Source organism: Gopherus flavomarginatus, chromosome 3 (assembly GCF_025201925.1).
Source record: "Gopherus flavomarginatus isolate rGopFla2 chromosome 3, rGopFla2.mat.asm, whole genome shotgun sequence".
Classification (NCBI taxonomy): domain Eukaryota; kingdom Metazoa; phylum Chordata; order Testudines; family Testudinidae; genus Gopherus; species Gopherus flavomarginatus.
Window position 1 is genome coordinate 28,514,181 of NC_066619.1, and position 20,478 is coordinate 28,534,658.

The 20,478-nt window shown below is 40.3% G+C and overlaps 1 protein-coding gene across 3 annotated transcripts in view; it reads right to left on the bottom strand.

Moving 5' to 3' along the window:
- The window catches only part of RICTOR (RPTOR independent companion of MTOR complex 2), a 178,028-nt gene that overhangs the window by 92,481 nt on the left and 65,069 nt on the right, over positions 1-20,478 (bottom strand). For 2 of the 3 annotated variants that reach the window (XM_050946855.1, XM_050946854.1), the window contains 3 exons: positions 14,762-14,826; positions 9,958-10,089; positions 9,013-9,076 (listed from right to left, as the gene is read on the bottom strand). In XM_050946855.1, the coding sequence (XP_050802812.1) occupies positions 9,013-9,076; positions 9,958-10,089; positions 14,762-14,826 (261 nt within the window). Of the gene's footprint in view, positions 1-9,012; positions 9,077-9,957; positions 10,090-10,219; positions 10,354-14,761; positions 14,827-20,478 lie in introns of those variants that run through there. The other variant, XM_050946856.1, reaches the window with a different exon arrangement.

Consider the following 20,478-nt stretch of genomic DNA (forward strand, 5'->3'; position numbering starts at 1 on the left):
CCAGCTCTCCTCGCTGATGTTATGGCAACTAGGAAAGCCACCTTCATGGACATATGGAGGTGAGAGGAGGTAGCCAACGGCTCAAATGGAGGTTTCATAAGGGCATGAAGTACGAGGTTAAGATTCCATGTAGCCACTGTTGGATGAATTTCAGGGTAAAGATTCTGCAGGCCAGTGAAAAAGCATTTAATGGTGGGGTGTGTAAAGAGTGAGTACCCATCCAATAGGTCATGGAAGGTGGTAAGCGCCGCCAGGTGCACTTTGATGGAGCTGATGGAGAGTCCGTCCTGTTTTAGTTTCAGGAGGTAGTCTAGAATGTTAGGGAGGGTCACATTAATGGGTGCTAAATGGTTATGCGAGCACCAAAGAGCGAAACGTCTCCACTTCTGAAGGTAGGTTTTACAAGTGGAGTCTCTCCTACTGTGCAAGAGGACATGTTGGACCTGCTCAGAACAGGCTAGTTCATGGGTTTGGAACCATGAAGGAACCAGGCTGTGAGGTGGAGCTTTTGGAGTTAGGGGTGAAGGACTCGTCCATTGTCCTGGTAAAGGAGGTCTGGTCTGTTGGGGAGAGCCTATGGGTGACGGGAGGACATGCGGAGAAGGTAGGAGTACCACGTCTATCTCGGCCAAGCCGGGGCAATAAGGATGACCTGGGCCTTGTCGTCCGCGATCTTCCGAAGAACCTTGTGTAGTAGAGGGATAGGTGGGAAGGCGCACAGGAGGCAGTTGTTCCATGGGATGAGGAATGCATCCCCTAAGGATGCAGTCCCGAGTCCCACCCTGGAGCAAAACAGAGGGCATTTTTGGTTTCGAGTCGTGGCAAAGAGATCTCTGGACAGTGTGCCCCAGTGGGAGAAGAACTGTTGGAGTACTGCGAGGTGCAGTTCCCATTTGTGTTCCATCAAGAAGTGTCTGCTGAGTGCGTCGGCAGTCGTGTTGTGAGAGCCTGGTAGGTAGGAAGCGATGATTTGTATTCGATGTCGTATGCACCAATTCCATAGTCGAATGGCTTCCATGCAGAGGGAATGTGATCGGGTTCCTCCTTGTCTGTTTATGTAATACATACATGCTATGTTGTCTGTTAAGACTCGAAGGTATTTGTTCTTTATGAGAGGAAGAAAGTGAAGGCATGCTCTTCTCACTGCTCTGAGCTCTAAGAGATTTATGTGTAGATATATGTCTGATGCAGACCACCGGCCTTGTGCCCTGTGTTCCCCTAGATGCGCTCCCGAACCAATCAGGGAAGCGTCCATGGTGAGCATGAGCGTTGGGGATCGTTGCTGGAAGGAAACCCCTGTGCAGAGGTTTTCTGGACTTGTCCACCATTGTAGGGAACTTATAACATGAGGTGGAGGAGTTAACAGCATCCCTAAGGGATGTCTGCTGGGTTTGGAACTGGAGTTGAGCCAGCCCTGGTGGCATCTCATATGTAGCCTGGCGTGCTGAACCACGAAGGTGGTAGCTGCCATGTGACCAAGGAGCTGCAGGCAGATTCTTGCTTGCGTCCTTGGACGAATAGAGAGCGTACGTATGAGCTGCGTGATAACGAGGAATTTGTTGCATGAGAGCGAGGCCCTGCTCTGGGTTGAGTCGAGATGAGCTCCAATGAATTCGATCTGTTGCGTAGGTATCAGGGTAGATTTTTGAATGTTTATTTGGAAGCCTAGGCTGTGAAAAATGGAGATGGCGAAGCACGTGGCTTGAAGTGTCTCGCCATAGGAGTCACCCCTGATGAGGCAATTGTCCAGGTAGGGGAAAAGTGTGACCCCATGTTTGCGGAGGTGAGCCACAACCACGGCTAGAGTCTTGGAAAAAACTCTTGGAGCTGTGGAGAGTCCGAAAGGGAGAACTCTGTATTGGAAGTGATCCTGACCGATTGTGAATCGTAGGAAGCGTCTGTGAGCTGGACATATTGATATATAGAGGTAAGCATCTTGTAGGTCGAGGGCTGTGAACCAGTTCCCTTGATCCAATGCAGGTATTATTGTGCCCAATGTGACCATCTTGAATCTTTGTGTCCTCACAAATTTGTTCAGTCGGCGTAGGTCTAGTATAGGCCTCAATCCCCCAGTTTTCTTCTGCGTTAGAAAGTAATGGGAGTAGAACCCTGTCCCTTGATGTCGCGCTGGCACAGGTTCCACTGCGCCTAGTTGCAGAAGGTGTGCCACTTCTGTGCGAAGTAACTGTTTGTGAGAGGGGTCCCTGAAGAGGGACGGGGAAGGGGAAAGGGTAGGATATGAACGGGATAGATTAACCGGTCCGAACTATTTCAAGGACCCAACAGTCCTGTGTAATCCGCTGCCAAGCATGTTGGAAATACTGGAGGCGGTGGCCAAATGGACAAGTGGTAGAATCAAGGGATGGTCGTGCAGACCCTCAACCAAAGCTTCAAAACTGTTGTTTATTGCCTGGTGGCCGGAAGGTGGTGGCTTGATTTTGATTTTGTCTGCGTTTGGGAGGTCTAGTACGATTCCTAGTTGCGTCATATGGTCTGGATTGAGGGCGACAGTACTGATGTGTGCGTGGTCTTTGGTATGGTTGGTATCGTTGTCTCCTGGGAAGTGATGGGTGAATGCCCACGGTGCGCAGTGTCGCTCTCGAATCTTTCATGGTGTGGAGGAGTTCATCAGTTTTTTTTGAAAAGAGTTTGTCCTTATCAAAGGGGAGGTCCTCCACTTTGGTCTGGAGCTCTTCAGGAATACCTAACACAGACAGCCATGAGGATCTGCGTCTGCGCATAACCACAGCAGTTGCAGTGGTACGGGCTGCTGTATCCGCTGTGTCTAAGGACGCCTGTAGGGCTGTTCTGGAGATCAGTTGTCTCTCAGACAGGATTGATTTGAAGTCTGCTCTTCTGTCCTCTGGGATGTATGAGGCAAATTCGAGAAGCTTATTATAATTATCAAAATCACGGCTGGCGAGGAGAGCAGAATAGTTTGCAATCCTGAATTGTAGTGTAGAGGATGTATAAACCTTGCGGCCCAGGACATCAAGGTGTCTAAGGTCCTTGTCTTGTGGGGTTGGTCGATATTGTGACTGTTTAGTTCACTGTGTAACTGCATCAATGACAAGAGAGTTCGGTGGTGGATGAGAAAATAGGAAGTCTGCGTCCTTTGCAGGAACGTAGTATTTACATTCGATCTTCTTACAAGTTGGTACTAGAGAAGCTGGGGTTTGCCAGAGGGTGTCAGCTGGCTCCATGAGTGCTTCATTTATAGGGAGCGCGATTTTTGAGGGCGCAGATGGTTGAGGAATTTTGAGGAGTTTGTGCTGATTCTTCTGAACCTCTTCTAAGGGGATATCCTGACTGAGAGTGCAACTCTCCTGAAAAGTTCTTGAAATTGTTTGCAGTCGTCCACGGACTGTGGAGGTGGAGGGAGGATGGCTTCATCTGAGGCTAATGGAGAGTTAGGGTTAGGTGAGTCAGGATATGGTGCATAGCTCCCAGACTCTAGAGAGGGCTCAGGCACCCTGGAAGTGGATGGAGCAGGAGATTGAGGCACCGAAGGAAGATGATTGGTAGGAGGATTCTGCCACGGGTACCACTGAGGCCAAGGCATGGGGTAGGAGAAGCCAGGCATTGCCCACGGGAGGGGGGGGGCAACGTAGGGAAACTGAGGCTGCTGGGCTTGAGCCATGACCTGAGGTGGTAAAGATGCCTGTGGAGGAGAAGCAGGAGGGGAGAACTCCGCTTGCTGCTGTAGCTCAAGGTCACCGTCGGTGAAAGCCAGTTCAGGTGGAGAAAGTGGAAGGTCAAGAAAGGAGTCCTCTGTGTCTAGGAGTGGAGAGTGAGGCTCAGGTGGCAGTAGAAGGTCACTTTGAGTGAGAAGCTGTTGTTCCCGCTCTCTAGGCTGATCTAAGCCTGCTCTCTGCTCTAGTTCTTTAGTAGGAGAGAGTGGCAGAGAGTGTCCTGCTGTGTTGAGCCTAGAGGTGCCCTGCAGGAGGTCTGCTGCTGGTGCGCGGGCAGAGGAGTGGCTGGGTGCCGACCCTCTTTGCAGTGCCGAGGCTGATCGTGCTGTCGGCACCGCAGCTATTTTCGTCGCTGAGGCAGAGCGCGCTGGCGGGACCGCGGCCGCTTTTAGCGCTGAAACTGACCAGGCTGTAAGTGCCGCAGCCATTTTGGGTGTTGGAGCCAAACATGCTGTCGGCACCGCAGTCATTGCCGGTGCCGAGGAGGAACGTGGTGCCGGTGCTGTAGCCCTTCTCAGTTCCGAAGAGGAGTGAGTTGTCCGCGCCGCAGTCGTTTGTGGTGCTGAGGGGACCGAATCAACAGGTGCCTTCCCCGCACGGGAGGTCTGGTCCCTGCCTCTAAGCTCTGTCAGAGTGGTTGCTGAGGCATTAGGAGAGGCTGAAACAGCTGTCTTTCGAGCTGTCAGCACAGGGGGTAGGGATCTCGCCGGAGATCCCTTACCCTTGTTAGCATCTCGTCTGAGAGACTGATTAGCTTCTTGCCTCCGCTCCAGGGAGGGTGAAGCAACGCTCCCCACTGGTTCCAATCTGGCTGGGGAGCGTGTGGGAGCGGGTTCTACCTTTCCCGTCTCCGACAACGGCTGCAGGGATTTTTCCATCATGATGATCTTGAGGCGCAGATCACTGTCACGATGAGCTCTCGACTTGAGGCTCGCACAGTGAAGGCACTTCGCTGGGATGTGGGTGTCCCCGAGGCACTTCACACAATGAGAGTGGCCATCTGACCGTGGCATGGAGTCCTGACAGGAGATGCATCTTTTGAAACCTGAAGGTCCTGGCATTATGAGTTAGAGAAGAGTGTCTCAATGGGAGACAAGCCTGAGGGTTTTTGTTTTTTTTTAAACTAAGTAACTAACTATGTAACTATACTAAAGGAAGGGAAACAACTGGGAAGTAATTAATAATTATTCCTATGTTCTTTGTTACTGTTTCCCATAAAGATCAGGGAAGAGAAGGTAGCACTGCCCCGAGTCCCGTCTTCAGCCGAGGACGGTTGAGAAGGAACTGAGGAGGGTGTGGGGCGCATGCACTCAGGAAGATTCCAACTAGACGGAAGATGCCATCTGGGTGTGTGAGCCCCAACCAGGCACTGCTACCAAAAATCTCGGATCGACAGCGCCGGGACGCACAGTCACCTAGAGTGGAGCACCCACAGAGACAGCACTCGAAGAAGAACAAGCCCTTACTGTGAGCTCTGAGGAAAACAGAGACCTGGTTTTGCCTCAAGATAGCTTATCTCCTTGGGACAGTACAAATTTTGTTTCTTCTTCTATAAGGAGCTTATACGTAAATATAGTGTAATGTGTTCCCAAGAGTCTGTCCTATCAAAAAGATGAATTATGTAGTGAACCAGTTCTATAAAGATATACCATCTTCAAATAGAAAACGCTCCCAATATACATACGGGAACTTCCAACAATTCTTCCATTAAAACTCCATACAGACCAGGCTTAGTATCCTTCATATTTCTAAAATTTAAAAAAGCAAACAGAACCCCTTTTCTCAATCTTTATTTGCTTTACATACATTTCAGGCCTTCTTTAGGTTTCACATAAAGCAGCAAAAAAGTGAACAAGCCTAGTTTGCTTCCTTTGCAGGTCATTATTCAATGAGAAGTCACTAATGTTACACAGACAGATTTAAACATACAACACAAGTTTATTTTTGTAAGATGTTTTTATGAAACTACAGCTTGTCATACCATGATACTCTTACCCGCAAAACAGGAAGCTCTTTAATCCCAGACTTTAGAGAAAAAAACCCAAATTCCTCAGCCACCCATATACATACTGAGCATTTCATTTAACGTAATGGTACAAAACAACACGCATTAATTAGCAACAGTGGGTGGGACTAATCACTTTTACAAAATAGCCCCTCCTGGTCTTGTACTGACAGGATAGGTATTACACTCATTTATCATGCAAACACAATCTTTCAAAATTAAGGCTGTTTTACTTTTGGGGTTTCTTTCTGTTTTTAGAAGATGGAAAGAAAAAGATCTTCTGTTAAATAAATCTTCTGTTAAATTGATTTCTAATGTCTTATTGCAGAGTTCTGCTGACATTTACTGTATTTATTTTAATGCAAATATACATAAATTTAGGAATCTGAAAGATCAGAGATAGGTAAATGAGAGCTTCTTGGAAGCAGCCAGGAGGCGTTGTCAAGAAGAACGCCAAATGTGGAGTCTTAAAAAAAGCATCTCTCCTTTAAAGAGTAAGGGGTCACACTGAAATTACCTCATCTTGACCTCTGTCTGTAGGTCTGAAATAGAATAGTCTCCTTTTTGAATTATCCAGGAGAGAAAATGATCCAAGATTCTGTTAGATATGAAGAAGCATTTTACAGAGCTGCTCTGCAATGCTCTCCTCAGAGACCCAACACTGAAGACAGTTTCTACATGAGCTTCAAAGTTCCCAGTGGGAAACTGGCTGCCAGATCTGTTTGGAGATGGCAAGTATCTAGCATGAATGCCCTCCAAAGGGTACAGGCACAGGAGAAAAAGAATGCTTGTGCCAAGGCCAGCCACGAAGCTAAAAGCCAGGATAAAAAGAAAAGTTTATAATGGTTCACAATGAAGATGTTTTTCTTTCTGTCTCCCATTCTATTCTGGATTTTATACAGATCTCATCACTGAGATACGAGTACCTTCCAGAAACACAAAGCAACAAAATTATCATCATACATATGTGGCTCTCCCTTCCTATATTTTATTTAATTTTTAATTTTGAAGTTTTATTTTATAACTTTAGTGCTATGATATTTTTTATTGTTATTGAAGACAAGGTTGAAGTACACTTTGAACCTGGAGCAGAAGTGGTGAATTCTTTGGTGGTTCTGAGATTTAGAGGGAACCCATTCCAGTGTCTGATTGGCTCCAGAGAAAGCAAGGTCCCCTACACAAACAAGATTTGCCCATGCAACAAAAAACTTCACTGTGGGGAAGCACAGCTATGGTCTTTGTCTTGGAGCTAAAGAAAATCTTTTAGGCATCCTGGACCCTAAACATTGAATATCTTGAAGAGAAGGACTGAAGGACTTAATTTGACAATAGGATGCTAATGTACTTTGCAGATATGTTGCAGTGTTCTTTACGAGCTGGAGTTTCCTAAGGGCTGACTTCTTCGTGCCCCGGAATACTTCACTGTTGTAATCCAGCCAGGAGGTGACCACGGTGTGTATTACTGAGGCCAGGTCATTTTCCTCCCAGCATAGGACACAGTATCCTTGCCAGCCAGAGATGTTAGGAAACATTGCTCACCAATGTTGCTGTATGAGGGCTTAGCATTACAGAGGAATCCAGTGGCACTCAAACTAGGGACTGAATTGATTAATTGTGGTTGTGTATCTTCAACCAAAGGAGACTATATCATGGCTACACATTCCTCCAAGACATTTCCTCTGCATCCATCTTATTGAGGTTCATCTTCAACTTGTTGTCCTTCATTTGTGTCCTGATCTTGACCAAACACTGCATAAACTTGGTGACAGCTTTGTTATATGTTGTGTCATAGAAGGTAAAAAGCTGTGCCTTATCTATGTCCTGTTGGCATGTAAGTCCATGATAATTCATCAGTTCTAATAGTTGTATATAGATGTTAAACAGGACTGTAGGAGAATAGCCCTTGTGTGACTATGAAAGTGCAAGTTCTAGTTGTGAAAAGAATAATTTTCTATCACTATCCTTTGGGTGCTTGTAGGATGGACTAAAGCAACTTAAGTGTTCCTCTGCACTCCAGTGGCATTTCTTGATCAACTATCAAACGTGGAAGAGAGGTGAAGAAATATGAGAATGGATGCCTGTGCTCTACCCATCAACAAGAGACTATCTATTAGCACTATTAATAGTGTCCATTCCATGTATTGATCCAAACCCAGATTGTACTAGTCTAGATTACGGAAGGTCTTCATTTAGCTGGATTGTGACTTTTGTCCATATCAGAGAATCCAGGGAAGGAAAAAGTCACTGTTATCCTAAGGAACATTTGTTTTTTCCTCATTCTTTGAGACAAAGTTGTTTTACCCAAGGACATAAGGCTTGTCTGTAAGAGCTATGAATGCTGCAACTGAGATACACGTGATCAACAACAAAGGTTTTCTTAAAATGGACTCTAAATTTTGGTGTCACAGATATTTTCAAACAACTACACAAACACAGGAAAATCAGTCACTCTGAACTCAGTGTTCCTGTGGAAACCACCCTTTGGAACTGCTCCAAACCTCAACTGAGTCTTTAGGTAAACCTTCGTTCTGTTTCTATGATGATTATGCTGACTAGAGGAGTAGGAGCTGAATACAGAACACTCAGATCCAGTCAAAGGCAGAGTACCTTATGCCAGAATAAAGACCTCATCGTCTGTGACTAGTCTACAAGTGTCAAGTAGTCTGGAGGGAATTACAGGTGCTAGCTATAGCCTACATATCTCATGCATTTGAGGGCAGGACTGAGCAGCATAGTAGCTATTTCAGATTGACTAGGTCCTTTTGCAGCCCTGAGAAAGGCATAAAATAAAGTTGTGGAGTAATCCTTAGAGTCAGAGGATTCTAAAGAAGGAGGCCATCATTCTTACAGGGCAGAGCACAAGCTCCTCTATCCATGACTGTCCATCTAGAAAAGTAACATAGGAAGGCCTAAACCAGCAAATCAGACTTGCATTGCTTTTCCTGGGCTGTCTTACCCTCTGCAGAGGACTGGGTCTCTTTAGGGTGATATCAAGAAAGTCAAAGTTCCTGCCCAATCCCTATCCAAAACAGGTCTATTCTGTGGGACACCCTCTCCTCACTCAAGGGAAGGTTGCCAATAGCAAAAGATGAAAAATCAAGCCATGTCTCATTTAGTATCTTTCCTTTTTTCTTTAGACAACAGCTATGAAAACAGCTCTTCAGCAGACAAGTCTGTTGCCAACATAAAATGAGATAGGGAACTGGAGGCTGTCCAAAGATGGATTGTTGATGAGATAGTTCTAGAGTCAATATGACTGACTGGCTTGGCTACTGATGTAGCCAACATGAGAACAGTACACAGTTAAATTTTTACCTTTCTCACTAATCGAAGTGCTTGTGTTCTCTCTACTTCATTACTCTGCTGTATGTCAATGCACCTAAAATAAAACAAAAAGTTAAATAAAAAATGTGGTCTGTAGATAGGAATAAGGGTAACTTCCACTCTAACTATTAACATCTTGGTGCTACTATTCAAGAGATTGAATAAATATTATTAACACAACTTACTGTCCAGAAATTCTAGTTTTCAAAGAGCACATGGATCATGACTGGTTACAGAACTTTAGTTTGTGTTTTTTCTTCAATAATAATAAAAATAATCTTTCCCAAAGATGAAGGATCATTAAAACAATTTTCTTTTATACATGTATTTACACAACGCTGTGGTGAGATATAAAGGTCTTAGTTGTTTCGAGATGCCTGCAGAACTGCTAGTCATTTCAGAGGAGTACCAATAACATATTTATAATATACCATATCATCAATCTCATCCTATTTCCAGACAAAACAAATGACATTAAATGGCATTAGGATTGAGAGTAACTATCCCCAAAACAAACATGGAAATTCAGAGTTACAGTCAAACTGTAAAGAAATCCAAACATGTTAAGGTATGGAAACATAGTTAAGGTATCCAAACAATCTTACTTCTGACTTGTAGTCATGTCATAGAATTATGGTTAATTCAGAGTTCAGGATCAGATTAAGCTGATTTTTAGGAACAAGTTTATTTCCTCCCCCCCACACACACTTTTACTTCCGCATGATATCATTTCACACGATAGCATTTTCTTTGGATTTGGCTGGCATTCTTCTATAATTTTTTTTTTTAAAGTTTCCCAAAATAAAAAATACCTTAGAATATCAAGAATCAACATTTACAGCATATTAAGATAGTCATTTCCACACATACCCGACAACCAGTCAAAGATGAGAAAATGAAACAAGTTAATGTAATGTAATCATCTAGGAAAATTACCTAGCTATCAAGTAATCCACTTTCAATTTTAGCACCTTTTGTAGAATACTGGAGTCTCGGATGAGATAGCGAAGGGCTCGCAACCCTGCTGCTCGCACCTCTTTTGCTTCATTCAGTAAAGCTAATCGCAAACTACAGTGGAAAAAAAAAGTGGGAAAACAAATTATATAGCAACTAATAGAGCTCCCCATTTGAGAGATAGACTCTGTTTACCAACAAGAAAATAAGTTAAAATTTAAATGTAAAGGGAAATTTTCCTTACCTTATTAATTTTCTTCCTTTGAGATCTATACCAGTCCAGTCACTTGGGTAAAGCACCTCCCAGCCAGCAGGTGTAGACAGTACATTGAGATTTTTGGTTTTGTCACTCCCTCCCACATAGAAGTTTGAAGACTCCCAGACTTAAGATGAATCTTTGAAAGCAGGTAATATAATATCATTTGCTAAGTGAAATATATCAGAGAACTGATACTTTGGAAAGGGAAATTTTAATAAAAAGTGATAAGGTTAATCAATAAATCCCTTGAGTTAGAAGCAATGGAAGTAAAATACACAAAGATGGCATAGATGCTACTTTAAAGAAAATAGAGTTTTAGAGAAGACATGCATATTGCTAAACAAAAAGTGATGCCCGAAAGACAAGGAATAAATCAAAATGACTAAATGGCAAGGTTTAAGAGGCTATTCAAACATAGACTGTTATTGCCTTTCAGGAGCCATCCCATAGTGTCCCACACTGACAATACAATCGATACAAGCAGTCTTGGTGAGAACGTGAACTGCTGACAAGTGTAGTGTGGACACACACAAGCGACGTAATACCTGCAGCTACTGTATGCTGACATGATTTAAGTCAGATCCAAATGGTATTTCCAAGAGTTCTGAAGGAACCTATGAAGCAGCTGACCTGCTAATAAAAATATGCTCTCTCATTAAAAACAGTCACTGTCCAAGAAAATTCTAAGGTAGCAAATGTTGTAAGTATATTTTTAAAAAAGCTTCTAGGAGTGATCCAAGCAATTACAGAGTAGTAAGCCTTATATATGCACCTGGAAAACTGGTTGAAATGTTAGTTAAAATAGAACAAAACTGTAAGATCATATAATAAGACTCTAACCAGCACAGTTTGTGCAGTGGAAAATTGTGTCTCATTAATCATTTAGAATTCTTTGAACATATCAATAAAGCAGTTAATAAAGGAGAACCAACTCACATAATATGACTTCCAAAAGATCTCTGATAAAGTACTGCAGAAGATGCTAAATAGCCATGGGTTGAGAGGAAAAGTATTATAATGGATCACAAACTAATCTTATTCTTTATTTTGTCTCCTACATAAATAGTCAATTTTCATCATCGCAAAAGATGGACAGTATAGCCTCTCAAGGATCCCTAGTAGGTTCCATGGCGTGTGATACATTTATTGTGATCTGGAAAGGGAGATAAGGTAGCAAATTTTGGAAAGGAGAAAAGTTTTTTAAGTTAATCAGGATCAGAGGGGACTATGAGGGACTTCAGAGAAACAAACATGCTAGGTGAATGGGCAATATGATGACATAAGAAATTCAATACCAATAAATGTAAAGTAATGCACAGTGATGGGAAAAAAGTTATACTACTCATATTTATTACAGGATTCTAAATTAACTGATCAGATCAAAGGAAGGACCCTTGGTATTACTACAGATGGCTCAATGTGCAGCTGTGATTAAAAAAAGCTAACAAGCTGTTAGGATGCATAAGGAATAGGATGATGACTAATACAAAAATATTGTAATACTTTTATATAAATCAATAGCGCAGCCTCATCTGGAATATTGTGCATAGTACTGGCCGCCCCATCTCAAAAAGGACATTGCAGAACTACAAGGGAGTTCAAAGAAGAATGACAAGAATGATCAAGGTCAGAGAGAGCTAATGTGAGGGTCTGAGGCAGTAGGGCTATTCCTATGAATATCTTGAATTTTCCCTCTCTTAACTGTGGAGGAAAAAAATCAGACATTTCCAAGTTGTCCTCATTGCTGTGGATCTCTCCTTCCTGAAGAGGATTTTTGTTCCCTACTGACTGCCTCTTACAAACAGGATATCTGAAGGACTTCAAGTCACCAGTCTTAAAATAGCACTGGTTCCCATAGAGGAGTATCAGTAAGAGAGAGAAGATATTTGATCTTGGAGGAGATTCATTTTCCCTCTTATGCTTACCCTGGACACTCTGACTACCCCAAAATGAAATGACATTCCTGTGTACCTTTTTTATATCCTAGTCCCTGAGTCTGGGTAGAGAGGGGCACGAACCCTATGTAGGGATCTGCTTTGTGTCTGAAAGCCTGGCACTTCTCAGAATTTTTGCAGGAATCAGTTATGCTATACTCCTGCAAGGACTAAATCACTGCATGTGGGATAGAGTCCACAGACTGGCAGCTACTCCAGGACAAGGGCTAAGAACGTCAGAGACTTCTGGGGCCTAAAAGCATTCCATTCTCTCCTTTGCTCAGGAGTTTCTTTCACCTGTCAATGGCACTGAGACTCCATCTGTTGGAGAAAAAACAACTGAGCTCTGTGAGCTGTCAAGATTCTTCTATGCAGGGAATGACTCCAAAATCTGGCAGTGTACTGTCTCCATCTGTTGGCAGGAAGAAATTATAATCAAGCAAATGGACTAGCAAAAAGGACCAAAGAACAAATTCTAACAATTGCATTTATTCTTGGATAAAAAGCTAGCAAATATACAAGTTGTCTTTAGTTTGCTTAAATATTCCCTTGTAATAATAGGTTAAATTAGCAATTTTATATGACTAATTCTTAATAGCTTCGTGGTTCAAGGTTAGCCATTCACGCCTTCAAAATGCACAAACATTTCTGTAGAATACTTCCTGTGTCTCCAGTAAAACAAGTGTAATCTTTAAAATAAATTAAACAAAAAAAAAAAAAGCAAGTCCTTTAAACAACAGGCTCCTAACTGAACACTTTAAGCAATCTGACATAGGTATTTTTGAAAATGTTAACCTAAATGACTTAGGAGTCAAAGACTTAAGTCCTATTTTCAGAAGTGACTCAATCACTTGGTCTCCACTCCTACTGAATTTCAATTAAACTTAAAGTCCCAAGTCATTTTTGAAAATGGAATAGGCACTTTTGACATTTTTATCCTATAGTTAAATACAAGAAATCAAAGAAGAAAATAGCAACATCATACACTTAAGGATCCAGGCAGAACAAAAAAAAAAAAGATCAATTCTTTATTCTTCTTTTTAAAGATCAACCTCAATAATATTGGCTTCTTCAGCAGCACGCATTAAAGCATTGCTTTACAAATGAGCATTTCTATATAAAGATCTTTATCCCACAATGACATTTTCAAAAGATCACAAATGACACAACCAAGGCTGCCTGTTCATCTCTGAAAATGTAGTCACCTTCTATACTCATCTGATCAACTTCTATGGCAGAATAAATCGCACATATAAATGCATGCAGTGCAGTACTGAATAGATTATTTCAATGCCTTTTTAAAGACAGACTCTGAGGCAGATCCTTGAGCAAGGCATTTTCCATGAAAAGGATCATCCTCTTTGGCACAATTGCCTATGGATTTTCAGAAAATATTGTCATTCTTCCTAGAGAGGGCTTATAGATTTTTTTTTTTTTACAAGTCTGCTGGGTGTGAATTTTATATCTAAAATTTTTTTATTCTTCCTTATCCATGTCCTTGTCTAGCAGGACTTCCTGACTTGGAACTGTATAAAAAAAATGCACTAGACATGCACCTCGAGACCTATATTAAAATTTGATTTGGTAAAGAAATTATATTTAATTTGGACAGTACAGTCTCCACATCACAAAGCTAGCACACAATCTGACATGAATTATAATATACTCAGAAAGAGGAAAATGAAAGTGAAAAGGAGTATTAACAGAAAGGTACTCAGTAGCACTGAAGCATTCCATTCCACCTGAGAAAACTCAACATCATTTATGAAAAGAAAGTTACATCATAGTCAGTTTTTCTGCAACAAACTGAACAAAATCCCCACAAAATTCAAGGCAATGTTTTCTAATTTTATTTCATTTTTGATTGCACCTACTAAATTCTAAATGTCAAAAGTTCGCCTACACTGAAAGCAAAACAATTCGGTTGACCGGAAGAGTCAGACTCATTTTTGTTGTTTCTGCTATCCATGCTGAATCCATGGCAAGTTAGCAGTGTCTGTGCAGAAAAGTAGGGATTTAATAAATATAAACAAAAATATTTTTATTCTAAGAAATAGTGATAAGATTGAGGCAGATTCCTGTAGCAAGTTTATACCACAAGCTGCCTTAGAGGATGATACTGCAAAAAGTCTCTCTTCAGGGAATACAGTAAACTATTAGAGAAACTTACAGGTGAAATTCTAGCCACACTTATATAAAAGGAAGTTTTGACATTAACTTCAACAGGACCAAAATTCCACCTCAAGAGTTTCTACAAGCCTTTACGAGAGCTACATTTCAAAATACTCTTATTTTACTTTACATTCATTATTAATGCGACATGAGTTCTGTGCCTTACCTAGAAATGTTGTTCTGGTTTATTATTTGCTGAGTTTCTCTTTCCTATTTCCATAACACTGTTTTATACTTGTATGATTTTACATATTGTGTGTTATAGAATATTAAAACATTAAATAAGAACTACAAAAAACTTGAACTGGGTTATAAAACGACTTAAGGTTGTTTTCTTTCATTTCATTCAAAACAGCTACTTTAAATGTATATTGTTTAAAGTGTCCAAATATTGCTCAGAAATAATTTTCAGAATACTTACCATATTATGATGTCATCATAGGTAAAACCTAATTTTTCTTCAGTGTGGCCAGTATTACAAAGAAGCTGCAAGCAAAATAAAATACTCATGTTTGATAATGCTTTAAAAATCTGATTTATTCTTTGACGCTTAAAAATGTTGCCTGAGATTTTCAAAGCAATCTAGAGGATTTAGCACTTCTTCCATGAAATTCACAGATGTGTCAATCTCAAAGTGCTTTAAAAATCTCAACCATTACTTTTATATAGACTATTTCATTCATTTAACTGGCTTGATATTCAGAGGTGCTGAACTCCCATAGCTCTTCAAAAGCAATAACAAATGAGGCCCATGGTGTCAAACTGAATACCCAAAAAGGGAGGCAATCTGTAATTAGCGTCCGTTTTTGAATGGTTTGGTTTTATCCATGACTTTCCAGCAGGGCCACCCAGCGAATTCAGGGGGCCTGGGCAAAGCAATTTCGGAGGCCCCTTCCATAAAAAAAGTTGCAATACTATAGAAGACTATATTCTCGTGGGGGCCCCTGCAGGGCCAGGGGCAAATTGCCCCACTTGCCCCACCCTCACCCCCCTGGGTAGCCCTGCTTTCCAGCAAGAGACCGAGAAGTACAGTTATCATACCATATCTGGGCCTAAAAACAAACAGAGGTGTCAAGAAAAAGGTCTAGAAAGTGCCAGTTTTAGTTCTCCACAATCTTCCCTAAAGAAGGATGACTGGAAATAAGATAGCGGGTAACAACCTCAACATCTAGTTCTGGCTTCTTGAGTGGGACTTGACAATTCCTTTTAAAAAGATGCTGACTCTTTGCCTTTCCACTAACAAACTCTTCTAGTAAGAGTCTCAACACCCCATGATACAATTAGACTATTCAAGTCTAATCCCACTCAAGATTGGAGCTCAATCTTTTTCCAAGCACTTCCAGAACCTCAGGAAAGTAACACTGGTTGAAACAGAATAGACTTTGCATATGCCCTCTCTGTTCTGACATCAGAGGTTGACAGAATCTAAATCAGCATAATCTTACTGACATACACCAAAACCCCTTACAATGAAAAACTCAACAAGAAAAGAGTATACCGAGTTCAAAATAGTAATTTTTAGTATTTGCCTAAGATTCTTACTATACTTCTGCTCAGTATTCACTGTGTGCGTTTAATGCCATCAATAATACTAAACAAATTCATAACAAAATGTAATATTTAAAATTTAGTATCCAATATACTTACCGTTCAAGGTACTAAGCCACAATATTTAATGTGTGTTCTGTATTCTCCCTACCTCTGTCACCCAGACTCCTGTCATCAGTGGAGTGCAAATCATTTAGATAGGATTCTATTTTAAAAAACAGATTTAGCTGACAATAGGCTAGAATTAAATGATTTTGTAGGTATACTTTCTGCAAAAAATGTGACCCTTCTAGGTTTTATGTTGTGACTCTTAGTCCTTTCAATGTTGTGGCCATTTAAATTTAAAAACACTTCACAAGTACATGTAATTAGATGTAAGTACATCAACTGGAGAGGGTCCAGAGAAGAGCAACAAGAATGATTAAAGGTCTGAAGAACATGACCTATGAAGGAAGGCTGAAAGAATTGGGTTTATTTAGTTTGGAAAAGAGAAGACTGAGAGGGGACATGATAGCAGTTTTCAGGTATCTAAAAGGGTGTCATCAGGAGGAGGGAGAAAACTTGTTCACCTTAGCCTCTAATGATAGAACTAGAAGCAATGGGCTTAAATTGCAGCAAGGGAGATTTAGGTTGGACATTAGGAAAAAGTTCCTAACTGTCAGGGTAGTTAAACACTGGAATAAATTGCCTAGGGAGGTTGTGGAATCTCCATCTCTGGAGATATTTAAGAGTAGGTTAGATAAATGTCTATCAGGGATGGTCTAGACAGTATTTGGTCCTGCCATGAGGGCAGGGGACTGGACTCAATGACCTCTCGAGGTCCCTTCCAGTCCTAGAGTCTATGAATCTATGAATTTATCTTGAACTTCAACATAATTAAAAAGGAGCAGACCGTTTAGTAAAACTTCATCTAGAATCTGAAGTAAAATGTAGCCAACTATTCTGAAATATTTGGGATTACGTAGTTGCCTTAAAAAGAAACACACACATTGTTACAAGGTAATTTCAATAAATTTACAAATATAAAGGCCTAATTTTTCTCACTGTTTCCAAATTGTAGTGAGCTCAACACCAGACTTCTGCATGCATTAACTGGTTATGACATTGTGTCACATCCTAGTATTTATCTATTTTTGTGACGCCACTAATGTTGGACTGCCTATGGCCACTATAGTATTTCTATTGACATCTTATGAAGTGTAAAAATTTGTTGACAAAACAGTGTGAGGAAATACTTGCTAAAAGTAGTTTGTTGTTTTATTCTAGATGAGTGAGTCAATACTTGTTTAGGTACATCATTTTAGGGAAAATTATTCAAACACCCTCCCCAAAATGTAAATATTGTTATAGTTTCATAGAACTTTCTTCAGGATCCTTAACAAGCATTTTCACTATCTGAAAAATCTAAGTGATAATTTTGAAGTATGAAAAAAAAATATTTCCAAAGAGCAAAAATACTCTGCTGACTAGATAGTTTTTTATTTTTTCCTGTATAAGGCAGTGTGGGAACTAGGAAACAATAATTTCAGACAACAGAAGTATTGGCAAGGTCTAAAAGCATGCGTAATTCTGCAAAGCATAAAAGAGAAAGCTGAGTTTTTCCAGTATCATGCACTAGGATTAAGATTACACTACTGGCCTGTAAATTACTTTAAAATGGGATTAGTTATAAATTACAAAGTAATATCTCTTTGAAGAAGGCATGTTGGAAGACTGTCGACCATGTCAAAGTTGGTGAATCATAACAAAATAATTTAAGATACATTAGATATCTGCAAGATTCTCCTTTATAGTATATTTTTAGTGTTTTGTTCAGTCCATTCTCCAATAAAGTTCCTTTGAGAAAATAATCAAAATCAATATATTGAAACTTATTCCTGAAGAAAGAGAGGCTTAATCTAACCCTAACTTGCAAGGAAAAATTCATAACTTAATCTGATTACACACATAGTTCCATAATTCTGTTTCTAATCTAATAGTTTTAATGTGAATTGGAGAGCAAAAAAGAATATACAGATACAGTGAATCATGGCCACTGGGAGCTGCAATGTAAACACTGTCTCACGGCCAAACAGCGGACTACCCTGACAGGCCATGTGCAGCCTGCAGGTTGCCCATCACTGGTCTAGAAATAGACAAAATTTACTAAAAAAGTAGAACTATAATGATACCTATATAAACAAGAGAAACAACAACATAATATCAAGGTGATTTAAATTTTCTGGCCCAGTGTGGATTGGACCACACTGTACTAACTGACCATTTATGGAATAAAAGGTTTACCATACCAGAACTGATTCTGGAACTATTTCAGGAAACCTGCCATAATGGAAACTGGACAAAGTACGGATGTAAGAGATGTATCTGTGCAGGATGGATGAATGGAATTGTAAAAAAGTGTAAGTTATCTACAACCAGAGAATTGTGTTCTTCATTTATTGTTGTGTGTTCATGGTCTGGCCACAGATTACAATCCCAGTCTTCTTCTTTAGGAATTGCATTAGATTAAAAAGCTACTTCTTATTAAACCACCAAGATAGGTTCATAGCCACAGTGACCTTACTGATGAAACCTTCACCCTTCCTCTTCTCATCCCTGTCCTACCATTTTGTGTCATGTTTAAAATCAGATTTTAAGAAATTCAGTGCAAGGTCTTGGTCTTTTTATTTGTCCTGTAAAGTGCCTGGCACTGTTACAAATAATAATATTAAAAATTAGGCTTGCTATAAGGAAGGCAAGGTAAAGATCTTAATATAAAAAAAGAGACTTAAGATGAGGACAAAGAAAGATGAGTTGCATATGTGAAGGAGAAAAAATTAAAAGTATTTGATTTTACAAGCATTATTTTCCTCTTTCCATAAAACATAAGACTTCATTTTTGAGCACATCATCATTGCTCAACAAATAAATCATTTGTAAATGTTTCTAATCTGGTTCATTAAAAGATACTATTCACAATGTAAACAAATACAATGACAACACTGGAAACTCAAATCCTGCAGAACATTGTCTTCAACTAAATAAAAAGATAAGTGTCTTTACAATGCCTCCCTTCTGATCCCTAATTACTTAAATAAAGAATGAAGTTCATATCTGGAATAATTTCAATGGTACGTTAGGCAAAGCACATTTAAAAATATCTTTATGTTCATTCTTCTTCTCCCTCTTTAATCCTCCCTCAAGTTGGAATGTTGAGGAAGAAGTGATATGGGGGGAAGAACATGCTGTGAAAATTTCCAGTAATAAAATGGATAAAATTTTACATTTTTCATTTCAGTTCAACTATTGTTCAAATACAAAATCATTTCTGTTGGGAGAGATTTGAGTCCAACAAACATTTGGTGAACTTCACTAATATAAGTTACAATAAAATGTAAAAATCAATAAAGATTATACATACAAGTACAAATAAATCCCTCTGCACAACAAGTATTCTTGCTGGCAGTTTCACCAAGACCAAAGACCAAGTAGGTTTTGGGAATAAGCTATTATTTTACCCTCTATGAATGGTTCTGTCTCACCAGGGTTGAAACACTGGCATGAAAATGGTGACTATTACACTGACTCATTAAGTATCTTAGTGGTTTCTCAAACTTTTGTTCACAGAACATTTGTCCTTTTTGGTCCAGAGAACAGCATAAGAACCCAAGTGTAAGGAACTGGGAAGTTGCTAGGAGAAGCCCTCTCTTCATGAATGATCAAAATAGTTCCTTCTGGCCTTGGGACTCTGAAGCTGATGATAAGCCACTGCTGAATCTTTTAGGATATATCTAAACTTCCAAAATAAAAACAAAGCCACACGCACAAATGGCAGAGCATCGCAAAGCCCACGTCAACTGAGTTGGCTTTGCGGAGCTTGCACTATGGAACTAAAAATAGTATGTAGACATTCCTGCTCAGGATGTGGGTGGGTGAGGTTCTGTAGCCTGCTATGTGCAGACTAGAATCAGGTCAGACTAAAATCATTATGGTCCCTTCTGGCCTTAAAAATCTATGTACTGCTACATTAAGCCCACTGGGTGTGAGCCCTGCAAGTCCAAAGTCAGTTGACCCAGGCTCTGAGACTCTGCTGCGGATTTTTTTTTTTTTTTTAAACACACGCAGTGCAGACATACTCAGAGGGTTTAAGATTACAAGTCTTCTTAATCTGGCACCTTTCACTAACACTAGTTTACATATTTCAAAAGCCCATAAAATAAGACTGTAGAAATTCAGTCCTTCACAAATTAACACAGTTGTTTTCCAGTTATGGTCCACAGAATGCTGGTGATCCATGAAGAACTTGCTGATCACGAGGTTGTGGTTCCTCTATGTTTTCTGATGCTAAATTGTGTAAAAATTAGCTTAAAATACATTAGTTTTCTAATATTACTTTTTCATGCAAGCAAACACTGTAGCTGCCACACGTGTTATGGAATCATAACTGAGGAGGGAGGTGCTCCACACAATCACAAATGGGAGGGGCAGATGGTCCACAAGATTCTCAGTATTAAAACCCATATATCTATAAATATAAAAAGCAGCTGGTAACTTTTGTATGTCTGTACTGCTTTTATATATAATGAAGAGGTTGCAATCTAATCTGAAAGT